At 50.7% G+C, this 13,340-nt stretch overlaps 9 protein-coding genes across 9 annotated transcripts; 5 read left to right on the top strand and 4 right to left on the bottom strand.

Moving 5' to 3' along the window:
- Positions 1-249: 249 nt before the first annotated feature.
- PPTG_22913 (hypothetical protein) lies at positions 250-787 on the bottom strand (the record flags this gene model as incomplete). Its single annotated transcript, XM_008907351.1, has 2 exons — positions 250-293; positions 670-787. 2 exons carry the CDS (start codon positions 785-787, stop codon positions 250-252), a joined length of 162 nt encoding a protein of 53 aa, XP_008905599.1.
- Positions 788-937: 150 nt separating this feature from the next.
- On the top strand, positions 938-1,657 carry PPTG_11097 (hypothetical protein). Its single transcript, XM_008907350.1, has one exon. The coding sequence runs from the start codon at positions 1,050-1,052 to the stop codon at positions 1,545-1,547; it is 498 nt and encodes a 165-aa protein (XP_008905598.1). The 5' UTR covers positions 938-1,049; the 3' UTR covers positions 1,548-1,657.
- A 541-nt stretch (positions 1,658-2,198) lies between these two features.
- Positions 2,199-2,629, top strand: PPTG_22912 (hypothetical protein). Its single transcript, XM_008907349.1, has one exon. The coding sequence runs from the start codon at positions 2,222-2,224 to the stop codon at positions 2,528-2,530; it is 309 nt and encodes a 102-aa protein (XP_008905597.1). The 5' UTR covers positions 2,199-2,221; the 3' UTR covers positions 2,531-2,629.
- A 782-nt stretch (positions 2,630-3,411) lies between these two features.
- Positions 3,412-4,350, bottom strand: PPTG_11096 (hypothetical protein). Its single transcript, XM_008907348.1, has one exon. The coding sequence runs from the start codon at positions 4,297-4,299 to the stop codon at positions 3,550-3,552; it is 750 nt and encodes a 249-aa protein (XP_008905596.1). The 5' UTR covers positions 4,300-4,350; the 3' UTR covers positions 3,412-3,549.
- Positions 4,351-5,927: 1,577 nt separating this feature from the next.
- PPTG_11095 (hypothetical protein) lies at positions 5,928-6,899 on the top strand. Its single transcript, XM_008907347.1, has one exon. The coding sequence runs from the start codon at positions 6,010-6,012 to the stop codon at positions 6,757-6,759; it is 750 nt and encodes a 249-aa protein (XP_008905595.1). The 5' UTR covers positions 5,928-6,009; the 3' UTR covers positions 6,760-6,899.
- A 196-nt stretch (positions 6,900-7,095) lies between these two features.
- Positions 7,096-7,898, bottom strand: PPTG_11094 (hypothetical protein; the record flags this gene model as incomplete). Its single annotated transcript, XM_008907346.1, has 1 exon — positions 7,096-7,898. The coding sequence occupies exon 1, from the start codon at positions 7,852-7,854 to the stop codon at positions 7,096-7,098; it is 759 nt and encodes a 252-aa protein (XP_008905594.1). The 5' UTR covers positions 7,855-7,898.
- Positions 7,899-8,701: 803 nt separating this feature from the next.
- Positions 8,702-10,741, bottom strand: PPTG_11093 (hypothetical protein). The gene has a single exon (XM_008907345.1). It carries the CDS (start codon positions 10,459-10,461, stop codon positions 8,788-8,790), a length of 1,674 nt encoding a protein of 557 aa, XP_008905593.1. The 5' UTR covers positions 10,462-10,741; the 3' UTR covers positions 8,702-8,787.
- A 74-nt stretch (positions 10,742-10,815) lies between these two features.
- Positions 10,816-12,520, top strand: PPTG_11092 (hypothetical protein). Its single transcript, XM_008907344.1, has 4 exons — positions 10,816-10,864; positions 10,948-11,352; positions 11,415-11,464; positions 11,521-12,520. The coding sequence occupies exons 2-4, from the start codon at positions 11,004-11,006 to the stop codon at positions 12,355-12,357; spliced, it is 1,236 nt and encodes a 411-aa protein (XP_008905592.1). The 5' UTR covers positions 10,816-10,864; positions 10,948-11,003; the 3' UTR covers positions 12,358-12,520.
- A 17-nt stretch (positions 12,521-12,537) lies between these two features.
- Positions 12,538-13,337, top strand: PPTG_11091 (hypothetical protein). Its single transcript, XM_008907343.1, has one exon. It carries the CDS (start codon positions 12,584-12,586, stop codon positions 13,301-13,303), a length of 720 nt encoding a protein of 239 aa, XP_008905591.1. The 5' UTR covers positions 12,538-12,583; the 3' UTR covers positions 13,304-13,337.
- The last annotated feature ends 3 nt before the right edge of the window (positions 13,338-13,340 follow it).

The following is a 13,340-nucleotide window of genomic DNA, read 5'->3' as shown; positions in this document are numbered from 1 at the left end:
AGTCATACATGTATCGTACTGTACTGACCGAATCGACGAGTTTTTAGATGACTACGAAAACCAATGCAGCTCGCGTCTTCTCAGCTTGTAAGGCTCGTATGTCATCGTACGAAAACGTGTACTGGAGGTAGCGGCAAGCTGCCTTTTGCTCCACAAGCCGAAAGGTAATGAGAACACCGTCAGCTTTCTCCATCATTTCTGTTTAGTAAACGTGAATGAAAATCTGGTCATCACCGTTGAAGCTGTCAATTAGCGAAATCCTTCGATGCAAATCCCAACAACGTGCCGTATGGCTGTAAACGCGAGCTGAGTGCGATGTAAGTTTCTCACTCGCACATGGTATCCTACGTGTGCTGTCATCGTCGCAGGTTGTAGTATGGAGAACTAAGACACTGTCACCCTGAAGCGTCTTTCACTGGCGCGAAGCAGTCCAGTGCGTCGAAATCCGACCAGGAAAATAACTTGGTGTCATTCCGTTTTCTCGGGCCATCGAGCCTTCGTGGAGTCTATGGTGGACGGTCCATAGATACACGGCAAACACGACGATGTTGGTAGATATGAAAAAGGACCCCGTGATTCAAACTTTAGGCGAAAATGAGCACAGCACCAGGGAGGGATAAGAACGCCGTGCCTAGAATCAAGAGGGTGACTAGTCATCACTTCTTGTACATCCACTTGGGGCCATGATGTTCTTGGGGAAGACCACTGCGCAGGCGGTAGCTGCAGCCTGGGATTTGAACACTTCGCGTCTTTCAGAGGATCCCTGCGGCGAGGATCCATGCGCCATCACGGGAAAAACCTGTCCACGATGTCGCTGTTGACGTTCAGGTAAAAAGTCCACCGTTGTGCGCGGCTATGAAGACCGAGACTTGACGACGAGGCAACTCTGGTTCAGCGAAGCGGGTCACCGGCTTGCCTGACAGGCTTGCAAGTAACGCGCGTAACGCAATAGGCCAACTCCAGTCAACGCACGCGAGCGAAAGACATTTTCACTGCTCATTCCTCAATCTGCAAGCTGTCGAGCACACGCCGCCACACTAGGGAGCAAAATGGACCAGACTGCCAGTCATCAGCTCCTTGTGGAGGCCAACAACGCTCTGGTGCAGGAGCTCAAGGCCACAGTTGAACGCATGCAGGACGTCGAGGTGGAGCTAGACGACGTGCAGTTGGCGCTGAAGGAGGACCGCGAGGAGGTCGAGACATACACGGATGACATCGCCGACTGCTGGGACCGCATCAACGCCATCGACGAGTTCGTGCGCGACCTCGAGGCTGGCAACGTTCCAGCGATGGACGACGTGACGACGATCGTGTCGAACATGGCAGAAGAGCGTGAGGAGGAGGAAGCTATGCTGACACGACTGGGTGAAGTTCGTGCGTGCCACGAGCAGCAAATACAGCAGATGAACGCGAAATTGACGACGCTGCAAGAGGAGAAACTGATGTTGCAGAAGAAGAGTGCTCAGATCTGGTGCGTCTTAGGCCGCACCGGCGTCTTTGAGTTGGCGATGCGGCGTCTTAGTGAACGCACCATCAAAACGGTGTAGAATCCACACGAAGAGAACACTCGATATTTATTAGCCCGCGACGTTAGATTGTTTAGTTTTGAGTGTGTAGTAGGTACAATGCAGCTAAATACATGTAGTTTTCCTATCTACTTACTTGAAGTACTTCGTATAGTACGTCATTTAGCAGCCACGAGTCTGCGCCGCTTGATTCATCGAGAGTATTCAACACAGTATCGTCTTTTGTAGTGGCTGACTTCGAACTTCATGCAGGCTCCATCGTACATGTAGCTCATTGACGTCGCGTTGTCTACATCGTTCTTAGAAGCATCGCCTTTACCAGCAACCAGCTGGACTTGCTGCTGGCAGGCAGTAAGCATAGAGTGCAAATGTCAACAAAACCGAGAGCTTGCTGTTGCACATTCGACTTACATCACAAGTTGCGATCCAGCTGAGCGATGCAAATGCTGGTGCATGTACAGGTGAACTTGTCCACGTTAAGCTCATATACCGTGATCATATCGTACTTGATGGAATTTGATAACTACAATGTGATGATAAAAAAATAAAAGTTAGTCAACTGAGGTCAGTTTTGCAATGAGACCACATCGAAATTTTCTAAGCTGAAATCAGTGAGTGCTGAAGAAACCACTTAATCCTACAGCCCGAGGGCGTGAGGCAGCTCATGAACGAGTATCACCAGCAGACTGAGGCCTATGTGCAGCAGTTCGGGCATCACCTTTCTAGATGTATCCAGAGATGACGTTAAGACCACCGAGGACCGCGTGCACGCGCTGTTCGTGCAGGCTGCGACGATAGCCAGTTCTCGGCATCAAAAGGAGATGCAGTCGCGACTCGAGTGTCAACAGGGCAACGATTTGCTCACCGAGTGGCTCGCAGTCAGCTGTAGCTACAATGGTGAGACGTCCATGGCCTTCGCGGGGTTACTGCTGCTGCTGTTGCAGCAATGTGCCAGGCATTTTAGTTCAGTGGTTAAGAAGCTGGCAAAGTACAGAAGTACTTAGTATGATAAAAGTAAAGAAGAACAAAGCTCTACTGCAGAACGCCGTCAACCATTGTCGAGAGAAATCAATTTCTAGCTAGTCACAGTCAAACCTTTGCAGTATTTCTTCATCATTATTTATTATTTTGTAAAAACCCACTTCAAGTCCGCATTTGTGCTTATCGTCTCAATCGCCAAGAGGCAGACCTATCTGCGCCAGCTTAAGACGTAGAGGTGGAAGGTTATCTGGGCCTTAACATGATCAACTTGCCATACTTGAACAAGTTGTTCTATGCGCCGTATTAGACAAGGGAGGTTAATCTGTACTTTTATTATTCGACTCCTCCCGACGTAAGAATCAGACATTATTACTTGAAAGTAATTCAGTGTAGTGGTGGAGACGCAATTTCAAAGATGTAGATGTAGTGACTGGGATTCTGAGGAACCCCTCATTCAAATATCTGGTCAGCTGGTCCTATCTGTCGCAGTATGGAGAATGCAAAATCTACAACAACCACATCCGAGATTGTAAAATAAATGAACGTGTTGATTTGCACGGCAACTATTTGACGGACCTTTCTTTTAAATTCAACGGTCGAACATAGATCCCAGTCGAGGGTTATCCGGAATTATCTCGACAATAGGAGCTGTAGAGTTCTTGTCGCCACTCGACTATAAGTGTGATTCATCGTATCCTTTACTACGAAACCTTAACATAACCGTAACTCAGAAAAATGGAGGAGAACTGCATGGACGTCTGCGCCGTTGACTACTATGTTGTGAGTTGCAGGAGTAAAAACAGTAACTGCTCGACGTCACGAAGTCCAGACGAAGAAAGTCATGTGTTACCTACCATCCGTCACTTCAATCAACAGACTTGATAATTGCCTCAAATTATAGGTATGCCGAATCTAACAAGACCAACATCAAATTCTATTCACGAGAGTTAGGCCGACAAACTCCCTACTCCCAAATGAACTTACACAACGGAAATATGCTGCACCGATGAGATAGTGGCTTTAAAGCTACAGTATTTGCAGCTTAGTAGAACTCGATCTTGTTCTTGTTGAAGACGCAGTTCTTGGACGGACCCTTGCTCGTGACCTTGGGCTCCTTGCCGTTCGTGGACGACGTGGTCTGGCACACGGCGTTGGCGCCCTTGCTCGTGTGCACGTGGATGTCGTCGGTGAAGGTGGCCACATCGCCGTTATTGGCGTTGACAGTCACGAGACTCACCTTGGGGTTGTAGCCCCACACGTGGTTGAGCGCCACGGTGCGCTTGATGTTGCCACACGTGCCGCACGAGCGGTAGAGCTTGCCGAAGTTCTCGGCGTAGAAGCCGTTGATGTTGACGTGTCCGTAGCCGTTGTGCTGGATGATCTTGTCGTCCGCGTTCTTGGCGCCGCATGCAAGCACATGGGTGATGCTGTTCTTGTTGCCGCCCTTGATGCTCAGAGCGTCTTCGCAGACGTCCTCCCACCAAACATTCTCGACGGTGCAGTCGTTGTCGTCGCAGTGCACACCCTCGCGCTGGTCGGGTCCGATGATGACGTTCTTGAGCTTGGCACCGGGCTCGAGCTTGAAGACAGCGTCACGCCAGCCGCCCTCAGACTGACCGCTGCACTTGATGTCGGAGCGCTGGTAGGTCTTCATGCCACCGTCGAAGGTCTCGCCCTTCTTGATGACCTTGACTTCTTTGTATCGGACGCTGCCCTTGGAGGTGGGCCAGGCGGAGGAGACGGAGGCGGTGGCGGCGAGCACGGCGCAAAGGAGTGAGATGAAGCGAGCCATGGTTTGTAGTGGTGGGTCGATGAAGAGCTTGGTAGGATGCTTGAGGCGAAGGAAGCAAATTGCAGAATGAGGAAGGGGGCGATCAGCAAATTGAATCGGACAGAGTATAGCTCCAGGAGAACCAAGTGCTCACAGACCACTACACTACGCTTTCTTTACGTGTTATATTACTAACCTGTAGGGTGTGCATTGATATGCACGAACAGTAAACTTCTCGGTTGTCGAAAACGCGATTATTTTTATGTACGGAGTAGGTGGATGGCGTTGGATCAATGAATCCCACTGAGACTTGATACCAACGACTCGTTGAACGGCGACACACTTCTGCTTCCCCTTCTGTGCGATTTACATTTCTCTATTTTAGTTGCTGTAAATGGCAGATGTTGGAAGTAGGTTGCATAAAGCTCGTTTGAAATTGTCTCGAAGACTGTCCTCCTTTCCTGCAAACTTGGGGCAAGACATCCACAGCGGCAGGAGTACATGTAATCTACAATGGATGACCACACTCGCTCACGACATCTTTGAGACGACAACGATTCTACAAGCTGGCCTTGCGCCGAAAGCATCTGCAAGTCTGTAGGATCCACTGTCACGAGGATGTTGTGTTGAAGTGAGCGTTGGCGTTTTTATGATCATCTTCAAATCGCACGACTACCGAATCAGCTTTCTATAGTCGACGGTCGACTACAGAAATCCTGTCGATCCTCAGCATACATGTACCATTTGCAGATTCGAGTCAGTAAACCAGTGAAATGGCGGTCAGGCGGTTTGCTGGAAAATACGTCGAAGCGCACGCACCCGTGAAAATGTAAAAGCGATCAGATTAGCAGTGCTGGGTGATCCGAACTAACCCCGTACAGTAATCGTGGCATGATCAACGCATTTCACCATTATATTGTCACCGCACATGGAGTAATTCAACTTGTCCGAGTGTAAGTGACTTCAATATTTGACTCCTTTTCATTATTCGCAACTCCGGAAACTGAAGTTTTCCACTTCCAAATTCTTGGTATTTTATAATGACTTCGACTAACGCTAGTTTAATTTTTTTTTTTAGCGTTAGTCGAAGCCAGTACTACCAGCTTTAATAAGCAATAAATATGGTAGTATTTTAGTCGATCTGGCGGTGGAATGCTTGGCTTTCGGGTTTCTTTTTGTAAAGCAGTTCAGTCTCTTAAAAAGTACATTGGAGTTTCATTATGTCCTGCAAGTAGTAGGGACTTGGCATACCCTTTTGACGTGAGGATTCCCTCATGTGTACGCTGCTCGAGAAGCTCCCCAAATATCGTAAAACGAGCAGAACCACTGCGAATCTACAATTGAAATACGAGCATACTATGCGTACATACGCTCCTTTTTTTTGCTGTACGTTCGATACCAACCCCAATATGGTGAAGGCAGTGACTGGCACAGGGCCACGAAATAAACGCATAAACAGCTGGAACCGTTGCAATCCTTTTGTTGGCAGCCTCACCCCAATTGATTCGTCTACGATCTGCGATAGAGGTCGACTGTGTGCAATCCCACTCGATCAGCAGATCGACTCTAACAGCGAGATGACTAAAAGCCCACTCTCTCCTCCTTCTAGACCCCATGAGATTTTTTTTTACAAACTTTCAACTTGCTGATCGCCCCCTTCCTCATTCTGCAATTTGCTTCCTTCGCCTCAAGCATCCTACCAAGCTCTTCATCGACCCACCACTACAAACCATGGCTCGCTTCATCTCACTCCTTTGCGCCGTGCTCGCCGCCACCGCCTCCGTCTCCTCCGCCTGGCCCACCTCCAAGGGCAGCGTCCGATACAAAGAAGTCAAGGTCATCAAGAAGGGCGAGACCTTCGACGGTGGCATGAAGACCTACCAGCGCTCCGACATCAAGTGCAGCGGTCAGTCTGAGGGCGGCTGGCGTGATGCTGTCTTCAAGCTCGAGCCCGGTGCCAAGCTCAAGAACGTCATCATCGGACCCGACCAGCGCGAGGGTGTGCACTGCGACGACAACGACTGCACCGTCGAGAATGTTTGGTGGGAGGATGTCTGCGAAGACGCTCTGAGCATCAAGGGCGGCAACAAGAACAGCATCACCCATGTGCTTGCATGCGGCGCCAAGAACGCGGACGACAAGATCATCCAGCACAACGGCTACGGACACGTCAACATCAACGGCTTCTACGCCGAGAACTTCGGCAAGCTCTACCGCTCGTGCGGCACGTGTGGCAACATCAAGCGCACCGTGGCGCTCAACCACGTGTGGGGCTACAACCCCAAGGTGAGTCTCGTGACTGTCAACGCCAATAACGGCGATGTGGCCACCTTCACCGACGACATCCACGTGCACACGAGCAAGGGCGCCAACGCCGTGTGCCAGACCACGTCGTCCACGAACGGCAAGGAGCCCAAGGTCACGAGCAAGGGTCCGTCCAAGAACTGCGTCTTCAACAAGAACAAGATCGAGTTTTACTAAGCTGCAACTGCATCTCTCGTAGCTCTAAGCGATACTAAATCGCAGTTGTTGCTGTTTATTTCAGTAGCGTAAATTCATGTGAAGTAGGCGATGAAATCCGTCTACCCAACGATCGTGAATAGAATTTGATGTTAACTTTCGGTTTAGTGTTCAAGTTGTTGTACCAAGTCCCAGAGGTGCAGTCGATCGGCAAGTGGATCACCAAGTTAAAAAAATTGTAGCACATAACCTGTAGCTGGGTGACTAAGAGCAATGCAGCTAGCGTTTGACATCGATTATTTATTGACTTAAGCTACGCATGACATTCTACTTCCCACGGCTACTTCTTTTCGTCGCTCAGTAGTACTCGATGGCGTCGGCGTCGTACACGCAGTTCTCCGACACACCCGTGCTGGTCACCTCCGGTTCGTCGCCGTCCGTGGCCGCCGTGGTTTTGCAAATCACGATGTCGTCGTTTCCTTCATCCGAGTGGACATGGATATCATCCGTGAAGGTGGCGACGTCGCCGTTATTCGAGTTCACGGTGACCAGAGCGTTCTCGGGATTGTTGCCCCACACATGGTTCAGGTAGACCGTGCGCTTGATGTCACCGCACGTGCCACACGAACGGTAGAGCTTGCCGAAGTTTTCGGCGTAGAAGCCGTTGATGTTGACGTGTCCGTAGCCGTTGTGCTGGATGATCTTGTCTTCAGCATCCTTGGCACCGCAGGCAAGGACGTTAGTGACGCTGTCAGCGGTTCCGCCCTTGACGCTCAGTGCGTCCTCGCAGACGTCCTCCCACCAGACATTCTCCAGAGTGCAATCGTGGTCGTCGCAGTGGACACCCTCACGCTGGTTCTTACCGATAATGACGTTCTTGAGTGTAGCACCGGCTTCGAGTTTGAACATGGCGTCGCGCCAGCCACCCTCGTCCTGCTCGGCGCAGGTGATGTCCGAACGTTGATAGGTCTTCAGACCACCGTCAAAGGTTTCGCCAGCAGCAACGACGTACACTTCGCTGTACTCGACATTGCCGGTACTGGTGGGCCACGCAGAGACGACAGCGGCGGAGGTGGCGATTGCGAGGGTGCAGAGGGAGGAGAAGACTTGGACCATGGTAGAGAGTTGGTTTGAGACTTGGAGTAGAGTGCTCGGAGTTTGGAAAAACTGTAAATGAGTGATGACATCTCCTGCGACTTTGGGTCGAGGGCGTTCTGGTTCTCGAAGGCGCTAGTGAAGACTTAATGGACGATGTGACTAGCATCTACAGCTGTTCGTACGGTTTGGGTCAAGGAATCAAGAAATTTACGCTGCTCGTCGGAGTAGTTGGTGCCCGTGCTTGCCATATCTCGAGACCGCGCGCTCCTCTTCAGATGATCAGCAGTCTACATCACCTTGACGCTGTTTGGGGCTCCAATTTGTTCGAGGGCGTGTACAATACTAGTTACGAAGATTCAACTGCTGGTGCTCAAACGATCCGATGAACTGGGCTAGTTTAGCAGGCAGAACTCAAGACCTTTCATCGCGACACCGTCGGCCTTTTCTGCCCAGCATTTCGCTAGTGCGACTTCGTACTGTCCATCGATATTGATCACGACGTGGCCCCCTTCTCAAGCTGATGAAGTGAACACATTGAAATGCCAATTTCCTCGTAGGTAGTGGCACATGTGTGTGCTTCGCGAGTATTTTTTTTTATTAGAGCATAGAGTCTTAGCTAAATGAAAAGTTAGTCGATGATGCATTTGCTGGTCGAGCGATTAGTGCCATTTTATTTAGTCGAGGCGACTAAATTCCAGATTAAAACGTCGTGAGGATGATCACGATGTAACAATGACAAGCTGCACATGGCAGTGAGGAAGTCGACTGTCGAAGGATATGCTGAGCACGGCCTGCAATGTCAGGCGGAGCGACAGCCACGGCTGCTTTTGAGGACTTCCTTAACCTCGAGTCAGCCAAATTCTACTGCTGAAGAAAAAAATATAGATGCTGAGGGAAGGATTTTTATAAAAAAAAATTCGCCTCAAGCCTCTTGCTATTAATCTCGACAACTTACGCTTTCGAAGATCCTGTCTTCGTCGTAACGTAAATGTCACGGTGGCGGCCGTACTTGATTCCCCAGTACGTGAACCCCACGGCTGCAGCAAGAACAGCGGCCAGAGAGAAAAATACAAGCGCCTCAAATTGGCGTGGGTCATGGAAAACCACGCCCGATAGCTGAATCAGTATGAAAAAGAACTGGTACGTCGCTGTCTGCATCGAGTTGATGGCTCCGCGTTGGTTTGGAGCGATCCACTCCTGCATAATCTGGGTCTCAGCCAGGTCGGTACTCCAGAGCCAAGCACGCGAAATCACCACGCAAACCAGCATAACGTAGTCGGATACGACGGACTCGCCCGTGACGAGGAAAGAAACCAGTACTGGCACCAAACACAGCCAAAAGATCCACACACTCAACACAACAACGCGCTCCACTCGCTTCATACTGTTCCGCAGACAAGGGAAGATCAGCGTTCCCACGAGTCCAGTCACAGCTCCAGCGCCACGACTGGCACCCAAAAGCGCGTTAGAAATTCCACGCCACTTTAGATATGCAGTGTTCAACGCTCCCCCACTAAGGATCGTCATGTACAATGCACAAAACGAAAAACTAACTAGGAATACCGGATGTTTCACGTAGTTGGACCACATTTTGGCGTACCGGGCGATAGTACCCAATTCACTGGAAGTCGGAGACGTCACCTTCTCCCCCTTGCTATCGACTTCATGCTCCTCTTCCACAGTTGCACGTACAGCCAACTCAGGCACGAGGTGGTAGATGTCGTGGGTCATACAATACTCTAGCGGAGTGGAGATTAAATTCCAAAGACCCACCACTGCTGCACCAACCATAGCTCGAGTAGTAGCATCGCCGCCTGTGAAGTCCACAATGAAACCAAAAGCCATTGGACCCAGAATGTTGCAGCTCAGATCGATACGACGCATGGTCGTGTTGAGTTTGGCCAGAGCCGTTGAATTATCCGGTCCAGCGATGACCACGACCCAGTCGCGTTCAATACCCAAAGTCTGTGCGTCGTTCAGCACCTGCCCCACTCCTCCGCACACCAACGTGCCTGCAAACATCAGTATCAAAGACCACGTCCACTCCGGCTTGTGCACTCCATCAGCGTTCGTCACGAGTAAGATCAAGCCTAAAATGATGGAGTTGACTATGATCATCAAGTTTTCCAGAATGATGGCGTACTTCATGGCAGTCCAGCGATTCCAGCGGTCCAAATGATGCCCCACGGTTGGGATCATGAAGATGCACACAATGTACATGGCTAGTGAGAAGGCTGCACTGGGTAGCAGGGTATCCACGAAGATATCCATGAACAAAATGGGCACCGCGAAGCCCCATATACGGTCTCCCCAAGCAGACAGCAGGTGACTGGCGTACAGATACGTGATCACTCGTCTCGGGCGCTTGGTCGTTGCGCTTGTTGCATCGCTACTCAGTAGATGCTGCTGCTCTCCGTTGGTTGTATCGTGTGCGTCCAGCCACGCTGTGATCAGACACGCACCGACGGGCACTAGTGTCACTGAACTGAGGATAAGCGTCACCATGTTGGCGGGCGGGGACATGACGCAGGCGGCTTCGAAGTCTCCGACGCACGCAGCAGTGTCGAGTGCGAGCAGGGCGCTGATGAGGCCTAAGACGATGCAGACCAGCACGGTGGACTCCATCTTTCGTCGGATCTGTGGGATTGAGCTCAAAAACGAAAGGGTTCTAGTGGCGAAGGGATGCGGATACGAGTGCTGATTGGTGGTAGTGCATTTGGGTGGTTGCACCGCAGTCTGACTCTATACAGTAACGTCGAGGATGTGTATTCACTGTGGCATGTTGCTTCGAGCCAATGGCAATAAGTTTGGATTGCGATCGTCACCGATGAACGCATTAGCCGGATCGAGTTGCGTAACTGCTTGCGTCGACGAATTACTGGTTGTAATCAAAATCTGATCGATGTCAGTAAACCCGGTTACCAATGTACTAGCTGTTGCAGCCTGCTCGGCCACCAGAACTTTGCTTATCTTGAGTATGTTGGTTCTCTCTAACCATCCAGTATTTTTCGCTACCAAGCTCTCTTTGGTTGGTCACAGGAACTTGCCCTTAGTTACACGAACAATCAGCGACTTGTGTTGCTTATAGGTATCCGTTTCTAACACAACCAGGTGGCTACATTCCGACACTATTTACCATCATTCCGAAGGTCTCCGATATCTCGAGCATGAGGCGTTCTGCTCGTCTCTTGGTCGCCGCCTCCCGAAGCGTTAAGACCGAGATCTCCGGCGCCAGTGCCCTCGCCACCTCTTCCTCCGCCCTCTCCGCAGCGTCTGCTGCAATTTCTCCGTCGAAAACCATCGTGAAGGCGGAGAAATCCAACTTCGACGACTGGGTTTCTCTATGCAGCACTGAGGAGCTCTCCTGCGCGCTCACACTGGAATCCGGACAGGTTTTCGCTTGGCGGAGACACCCAAAACAGTCAGCAACGTGGTTGGGAGTTGTAGGACATCGAGTGTTCGCACTACGGGAACGCGACGGCATTGTACAGTTCAGATGCCTCCATCCATCTGATTGTACGTAAGATCACTTAGACTTCTTAGATCTTCGATAGCTCTGACCTATTACTGCTGTGTAGTGCCTGATCAGGAGGGAGTCGATGAGTTATCGCACTACTTCCGCCTGGACGTGAGTGGTACTATGGATAGAATGCAAGGTAGCGCCCTGCTAACGTAATTTTGTAGACACCTGCCGATCCGTTGTATGAACGCTGGACCAAGCCCACGGATCGGATGACAGAGATCATCTCCAGACTGCGAGGCTTGAGGATCGTACGACAGGATCCTGTGGAGTGTTTGTTCTCGTTCATCTGCTCTTCGAACAACAACATCACTCGAATTCAGGGAATGGTGGACAAACTAAAGGCGACGTACGGAGACTTGCTCTACAAACTAGGCGAAGGAGAAGAACAGCAGCAGCCATTCTATGCGTTCCCGTCGGTTGACACGCTGGCTGCCAAGTGTGAAGAGGCCACGCTACGAGCGCTGGGATTTGGATACCGTGCGGCCTTCATCGTCAAGACCGCCAAGCAGCTACAGGAACTCGGTGGGGCCTCGTATCTCGATAACATTCGTGACACCAAGAACGTTCGACAGAGTGGAGAGAAGGAAGTCTCCTACCATGCGTATCAAGACGAACTGATGGTTTTTTCTGGTGTTGGACGCAAAGTCGCCGACTGCGTTGCTCTCTTCTCACTGGAGAAACTGGAGGCGATCCCCGTCGACACGCACGTGTGGCAGATTGCATGTCGGGAGCTGGATTCAACGCTCAGCGACCGAAAAAGCATCACGCCAAGTGTGTACCGCATGGTAGGTGACCTGTTCCGGACCCGCTTCGCACCTCAAGCTGGTTGGGCCCACAGTGTCCTGTTTGCTGGTGATCTATCGGCTTTCAAGCCAACCATTCCGGGTGTCGAGAAGAAACCCAAGGAGAAGCAAAAGAGTTCCAAACGCAAATTCAAAAAAGCTTCTTTGAAAGTAACCACGAAGCGGAAGACCGGCGCTACAGTACCGCTAACCTAGATGATACTGGTTAAGTAAACACACTTGAATTGTATTAAACTGCGTGTGACACCTGCGAGCAAGTTGATGATGGAGTGTGCTGATTACGAGAAAACTAAGATGTTAATCAGCTTAATTGAACACACCCATGGTCAAGGTACCGATGGATTTTGTATCCAGTATTTGCAGCCATGTCTGTCCACTATTTAGCTAGTGCTCACAATCTCATTTTCACATTAGTCGCAGCATGACAATGACGAAGCTTTCCTCTGTACTAGCCTTCTTCCTCCTTACTACGGCTTCCGGCTCTACGGCCGAGGAGAATATCCGTTCACCCCGACGACTGCAGACGTATACGCAGCCGTCCGACTATGTTAATCTCATGCTTGAACGTGTGAACTCGGAGCGTGCAGCTCAAGGACTCTCTGCCCTCTGTACGAACAGCAAACTGCAAGAAGCGGCTCAGCGCCACTCCGACGACCAAGCAGCTAACAACTTTATGGACCACACCGGATCCGACGGCTCACGGATGTCAGAACGAGTCACCGATGCAGGGTACGACTGGCGCGGTCTCGCTGAGAACGTTGCCGCTGGACAAGTCGACGTGACTGAAGTTATGGACGCGTGGATGAACTCCGAAGGCCATCGCCATAATATTCTTGGAGATTACACCATGCTGGGCACAGCGTACGCCTACACTCCTGACGGACAGTACAACCACTTTTGGACACAAGACTTCGGACGCAGCGACACCGAGCAGTGCGACGACGGCAGTACCCCTACTACGTCCACTACAAGCAACGCAAGCAGCTCCGACCAGACCTACAATTCTGCTGATTCAGGCGACAACACCATGTCGGCTCCCACTCCACGAGGCTCTCGAGGAACGTCGTCGTCCTCCTTGGCATCAACTCCAGCAGTTTCAATAGCGATGGCAGTTATGCTGCTTCTAAGTGGTCATATCTAACATAAAGCAACTTAAAACAGCATAAGCGTTTCTTAAG

The sequence above is a fragment of the Phytophthora parasitica genome (assembly GCF_000247585.1).
Source record: "Phytophthora parasitica INRA-310 unplaced genomic scaffold supercont2.26, whole genome shotgun sequence".
Lineage (NCBI taxonomy): Eukaryota > Oomycota > Peronosporomycetes > Peronosporales > Peronosporaceae > Phytophthora > Phytophthora nicotianae.
The sequence above is the reverse complement of the archived record's forward strand: the minus strand, read 5'-3'. Positions and strand labels throughout refer to the sequence as shown.

Coding starts and splice junctions, on each gene's coding strand:
- PPTG_11096 (XM_008907348.1), bottom strand. CDS start 4,299: ATGGCTCGCTTCATCTCACTCCTTTGCGCCGTGCTCGCCGCCACCGCC.
- PPTG_11092 (XM_008907344.1), top strand. CDS start 11,004: ATGAGGCGTTCTGCTCGTCTCTTGGTCGCCGCCTCCCGAAGCGTTAAG. Junction 11,353..11,414: donor ATGCCTCCATCCATCTGATT/GTACGTAAGATC, acceptor ACTGCTGTGTAG/TGCCTGATCAGGAGGGAGTC. Junction 11,465..11,520: donor CGCACTACTTCCGCCTGGAC/GTGAGTGGTACT, acceptor GTAATTTTGTAG/ACACCTGCCGATCCGTTGTA.
- PPTG_11095 (XM_008907347.1), top strand. CDS start 6,010: ATGGCTCGCTTCATCTCACTCCTTTGCGCCGTGCTCGCCGCCACCGCC.
- PPTG_11093 (XM_008907345.1), bottom strand. CDS start 10,461: ATGGAGTCCACCGTGCTGGTCTGCATCGTCTTAGGCCTCATCAGCGCC.
- PPTG_11091 (XM_008907343.1), top strand. CDS start 12,584: ATGACAATGACGAAGCTTTCCTCTGTACTAGCCTTCTTCCTCCTTACT.
- PPTG_22912 (XM_008907349.1), top strand. CDS start 2,222: ATGTGCAGCAGTTCGGGCATCACCTTTCTAGATGTATCCAGAGATGAC.
- PPTG_11097 (XM_008907350.1), top strand. CDS start 1,050: ATGGACCAGACTGCCAGTCATCAGCTCCTTGTGGAGGCCAACAACGCT.